Below are 6,040 nucleotides of genomic sequence, written 5' to 3'. Positions count from 1 at the left end.
AAAATTGTCAATTGGGCTAATTATTCCTAAATGATTACTAACAGAAAAAGAAGAAATCTTTTAGCCACTCTATGTTAGACCAGTGCTTTATAAGCTTTAAGGTCTATGGAGTTCACCTAGTGATCTCATTAAAATACATTTTTTTTTTGTTTGTTTGTTTCAGTAAGTGTGCGATGGGGCCCTCAATTCTGCGTTTCTAATAAGCTCCCATGTGTTACCACCATAGGATTAAAAATGTGTTAGACAAAATCCCCCAGTGTAATTCTGGTACACTTCAGCAAGTTTGCTTCAACAGATAGCCATGGCTAAGTGGATACAGGTGATCCATACTGAAGACATGGGAGGCATGAGTGGCAAGAAGGAAGAAGGCATATGAAGATCTTGTGGAAGAGCATTCAAGGCAGAGAAACATGCAAATACACATAACCTGAGATGGAACAAGCTTTGGCAGGACTTTGGTGAGGGAGTCTGACTGATAAGAGATGAGACCTGTGAGAATTTGAAATGGGAAACCCTTAGAGGATTTTAGGAAAGGGAGTAATATGATACAATTTACATTTTGAAGATCACTCTGGAGGCTCTTTGAGGAATGCATTGCAGAGAAGCTGAGGGAAACAGCCATGTGAAGAGGCTATTCCAGTTGTTCATAGTTACAGTGTAGCTGGAGAGAAATATATGGATTTTCTTTTACTTATAAATTGGGTCTAAGGGGCACCTGGGTGGCTCAGTCAGTTGAGCCTCCAATTCTCAGGTTTTGGCTCTGGTCATGATCTCAAGGTTTGTGAGATTGATTCTGCCGTCAGGCTCTGTGCTCAGCACAAAGTCTGCTTGAAGATTCTCTCTGCCCCAACCCCCACTCATGTGCACACTCATATGCAAGCTCTCTGTCTCTCTCAAAGAAATAAATCTTTTAAAAAAAGTAAATTGGGTCTAGAAAATCTCAGCTAAGATATTACAAATAAGAATTCAATCCATGTCACAAACAAAAGATTGTCAAAAAATACAGATTTTTACCAGCAGGTCAAAGTGATGAAATAAGGAGAAATAATTTGGTAATTACTAAAAAATTGTTTTTCCGGAACAGTTCACAGTCATTATGTGGAGATGGATTTGTCTGGTTGTCACTTCTAAATGGCCTATACCACAATGGAGAGGAAATTATTTGAATTGTTACTCGGGTAGGGCTCTCAAATTCAACCCATGTCTCATACAGGACAACTACCAGTTTGGACCTTGAACTGCCCTTAAAGATATGTGTGGTATATATGATATATATATCAAATATAGATAATAGATAACATCTATTGCAGAAAAATTTTAATCATACAAAAAATATAATGAAGCCCTATATAACTATCACCCAGCTTCAACAATCACTTTTTGGCCAATTTTGACTCATTTATATTCTTCATTGTTCCCTTCACCCACCCGCACCCGATTGGCTTAATCTGAAGATCCCCTTCTCCCAATGGCTTTAATGTGAAGTAAATCCCTGACCGCTTTTTAAAAAAAAAAGTTTTGAAGAAAAATATAGCACGATTCTTAAATATGCCTACTTCCAGGAAAAAAATTAATCACTTCCTGTGAAGGTAGAGGAACAGAAGAATCCACTTATTCAGATCTTCCTATTTCCCCTAGTGAGAATCAAGAAAAAAACTGACTAGACTTGGAATTCTGTTCAGTAAGTTTAAGACTAAGAAAAGACTTAGAGAAAATGCAGAACTAAACTAGAACCTTGATTATATTATATCACTTGATTAGAGAAACTTCCCAGCTTTGTTCAGCCCCATTCTGTCGTTCCAAAAGAATTAGCTTTGTAAATTTGATACTGCTTAAGAAAGGTCTCTGCACCTGGGTGGCTCAGTTGTTAAGCCTCTGCCTTAGGCTCTACTTTGGCTCAAGTCATGATCCCAGGGTCCTGGGATCAAGCCCTGCATCAGGCTTCCTACTTACTGGGAAGCCTCCTCCTCTCACTCCCCCTGCTTGTGTTCTCTCTCTCACGGTGTCTCTCTCTGTCAGATAAATAAATAAAATCTTTAAAAAAAGAAAGAAAGGTATCTTAGAATCTTGGATCCTAGAATAAGACTGGATATTGTTAATTGGAATCTGGAGGCCTCATAGAAGAACTTGTATAATTTGTAGGGTCAAGGCTCTAGTACTAGATATCTGAAGCTGAAAATGTCCAGTTGCTATGCCTTTGTTCTAAGCATTGTCCAAGTAAATATTCCAAAGGGAACTCTGCTTCATTTAAAAATCTAGACCAATTGACCATACTGAAACTATCTCCTTTAACCTATAATGTTATGTCCTAGTCACCATCCATTTGAGCCCAAAACCTCGTCATCCTAGATCCCAGCACCACCTACCCATCATACCCTGATGACTGGCTCATCAGAACCCTTTAGGAAACCATCTCAAAAGGCTCATATATTCTCCCATTTTAAGAAATTGGTCTGTTTTGTTAAATCTTGGCACGTAGGAGTTAGGATTGTAAGATGTTGATTTTGTTAGCATACCAGGTACTGAATCAAAGCATATCGCAAAGGCTATCTCTTAATGTAAAGGATCTCTGGAACATAAACTTTAATAATGTAATTATTTTAACATAATGGGAGGGGAAACCAAACATAAAGACCTTAGACTTAACAATATCTCATCTATAAGAGACCGATTCAAGATTACCAAGACTTCCTGGTTATCATGTAATTATGTTATATAACAGTTCCAGTGTTCCTTTGTAGATGCAAAAGAACTATGTGTTATTTGTCACTAAATGTTAAAGGTTTTATTAAGACAGACATAATTATTTCTTAGAATCTTTACTTTCAAAAATATTAGTATTTACTATTCTATTTATTATTTATTTCTTTATTTATTTTATTTATTCTAGGATGAGCATGAAATATATTTTTATTGAATAAACAATACTATGGAAATCCAATAAATGTAATAATGATGTGTGGTGGGGGAGAGGTACCTTGTTGAGAAGTCTTTTCACAGCATATTATTCACTTTCAAAAGAATTATGTCTACATGTCATCTCTGTAGATTACAATAATGGAAAGAAGTAAGAATGGCTTTTTATTTGGGTCATATAAATTGGGTTGTGAGATAAAGATTTTAAGGCTTACTTTTTTCCTTTTGTACTGTTTGTGTTAAGAAAACGTATTACAGTTAAAGCACTATTCACTACAAGGGGCTGAAGAATGATTCATGGAATCACATTTGAAACAATGAGTTATGGAACTGGGAAGACTAGGTTTGTAATTTGTAAATTGCATGTAATTTACATGTATCATGTAAAGCAGAAACCTGCATCAGCCAGGGGTCTGTCTATGTTACAGTGTTGTCTTTAGTAGTCAACATCAGGTATTTTTAAAAATCTTAGAATGGCGCTTGGTAGTTAACATATAACTTCCTCATGAAAATATACAGCTAGGCTAAAAATATGTTTCCTACTAGGACTTCCACAAAGACCACATGAATACTTCATATATATATGTATATATACATATATATATGAAAGAGAGCACAGGAGCCTGGGCAGAGGGAGAGGGAGTGGGAGAAGAAGACTCCCCTGCTGAGCAGGGAGCCTAACAAGGGGCTCGATCCCAGGACCTTGGGATCATGACCTGAGCCAAAGGCAGACGCTTAAATGACTGAGCCACCCATGCGTCCCTTCACATATTTTATTTAGACACGTAAATTATCTTGCATGTAATTACAAGTCTCCATTTTATTTGATATCTAAAGCAAAAGATACTGGAGCATAAATTAGATAAACAGGTATTTCTCACCTGATAATATCTTTGTAATTTTCAAAGATAAGCTGTCTGAAACTTGAGAGAGGGAAAAAAAATCACTACTATTTCTATTGATCTTAACCATACATTGGAAAAAGAATACATACATCTAAGTTTGTTAAGTATAATGAGCACCCTGTTCAAAACCCATTCATTATGCATGGATCAAGTGAGTCACTGAAGTATTAATTTTTTAACTGTCCCCAAATTTGGACATTGTTATTTTTACTTAAGAACATTTTGAGAAAATCACACTTGTTCTAATTTTCAAACAGTTATGGCAGCAATTTTCTATCAGGCTACTAAAATCTTCCATTTATATCAAATGTAATGGGTAGATAATGTGGCATAATTTTGTTACATGTGTAGTTAGCAGGGGAGAAACTGTGCTGTTGTTCCTACACCAAGGGAAAAAAATGTAAGGACTGTATAGCTCATGAAGAATATTAACATTTTCTATCACAAAATATTGATAAAAGTGGAATTGTATTAATCCAATTATAGAGCTTAACATTTTAGTAAATGTATTAAGATAATAACATAAAGATCTTAGCTTCATTTCAAGGTCTATTTGAATATTTATATAAGAATATTAAAAGCATTTATCTCATTTTAATTTTCACCAATTTCAACTTTAACCATAGGGGTTGAAATTAAGAAATTTCATTCTTATTTACTAATGTATTTGGAAAATATTTTTGTTCATGTAGCAAAGTCATTAGAACCCAATTAATCAACCAACTTATAAGTCCATTAAATACTATAAAATCTTTTTCTCCCAAATAGGATACAGGTATCAAGTATTTGTTCTTGCTCTTTTTATTCCCAAAGCCTTAATGCAACAATTCAGTATTACATGTTGTATACTTCTATTAAAAAGCCCGCCTTCCTTCTACCCACTCCTACAAAATAGTATTACATATTTCTAAGGAAGTGGATGGACTCATTTGAGGATGATATGCTTTGAAAGAACAGATTTGCCAAGCCAAACCACTGATATGTTCTTAGAATCACAGTAGTATAATGTGTAATTTAGTGGATTTAGTTATTTTAAAAGATATTATCCTACTTCCCTGGTAAATGAAATTAACCATCACCTTCAATTTAGTTATGTCTCTAAAAGGTATAAATAGCATGTAATAGAGCATCTCTTTTAGTCACAGAGTTTAATGTGAGAAAAGCAAACATGCTGTATATACAATATAGTTAACTTTAAAAAAAAATCAATAGTTTTGCCTTCTTTTTTGTTAAAAAACAGTATTTACTTTAAAATTTGTAATGGAATAACTTGTAAAATCTCTACCCCAACAAATTAGTTCAGTGTCTAGGAAGTACCCTAACTGAAAAAACAGTGTATTATGTTCTACAGTGTCTGGAATTGATGTTTAAACAAGCAGATTTTACTATTGAATACTATTGAATGCTATTGAAAAATGTGATAGAAAAGCCTCATTAGTGGCTGGAGAAATTGTTATCTGCAGAAATAATTCATTCCATTAAATTTACTGGGTAGTTGCATGGTTCAGTATTTTGATTGACCATTAGTTACAGAAAATGTATGGAAAAGTACTAATGTAGATGCACAAAAAGCTCCTTTGAGTTGGGGATCCATTCATGGCTAGAAAAGGGAAAAAAAAAGTTAGTTTACAACTAGTTCATAATTCATTTAAGATATTCTTGTATATACACAGTTATAGGAAATGATTTAAATTGATATTCATAAAACCAAAGGAAATGTGCTGCACTTTTGTGGTAATTTTTTTTATGTACATTCAGTGAAACAATGGTTTATCTGACTTTAGTTAAGATACATGTTTCAATGACTGAAGGGAGCGTTGAGTAGGTTTCTTCTTTGTGTCTTATTTAGAGGCTAAACATATCTGTTAATAAATATAAATCTACCATCTGTGAACTTACTAAAATATATTTTGAACTTCCTCTCAGTATCTAGTCCCTTCCAGATATCAAGTTTGATGTTTATTGCTGCACATTTTTAATGGAGAGAGAAATAATAACTATTATTCTGTAGACCCTTCATTTGGCAAGTCCTCACATTGATGCATATGTGGTTAGTAGCTGCAGTTGTTTCCTAAACTTAAATTTCAGTATCAAATCTCTGAGTGATAAATTTTAAATCCTATGCTGACTTTCCCTTGCTGCTCATCTGGTTCTTGGGACACCAAGTACCTTAATCATTTAATTAGTAATAAATAATGATCAGCTAATGTCCTAAGAAA

General features: G+C 34.2%; 1 protein-coding gene across 4 annotated transcripts in view; it reads right to left on the bottom strand.

Moving 5' to 3' along the window:
- Positions 1-3,711: 3,711 nt before the first annotated feature.
- Positions 3,712-6,040, bottom strand: part of POF1B (POF1B actin binding protein) — a gene marked incomplete at its 3' end in the record, with an annotated part of 113,429 nt that continues 111,100 nt past the window's right edge. For all 4 annotated transcript variants that reach the window (XM_082715975.1, XM_082715977.1, XM_082715976.1 and 1 more), the window contains one exon: positions 3,712-5,421. In XM_082715975.1, coding sequence (XP_082572101.1) covers positions 5,416-5,421 — 6 coding nt within the window. The remainder of the gene's footprint in view (positions 5,422-6,040) is intronic.

This window comes from Mustela nivalis, assembly GCF_964662115.1.
Source record: "Mustela nivalis genome assembly, chromosome: X".
Lineage (NCBI taxonomy): Eukaryota > Metazoa > Chordata > Mammalia > Carnivora > Mustelidae > Mustela > Mustela nivalis.
This window is presented reverse-complemented; position numbering and strand designations above follow the sequence as displayed.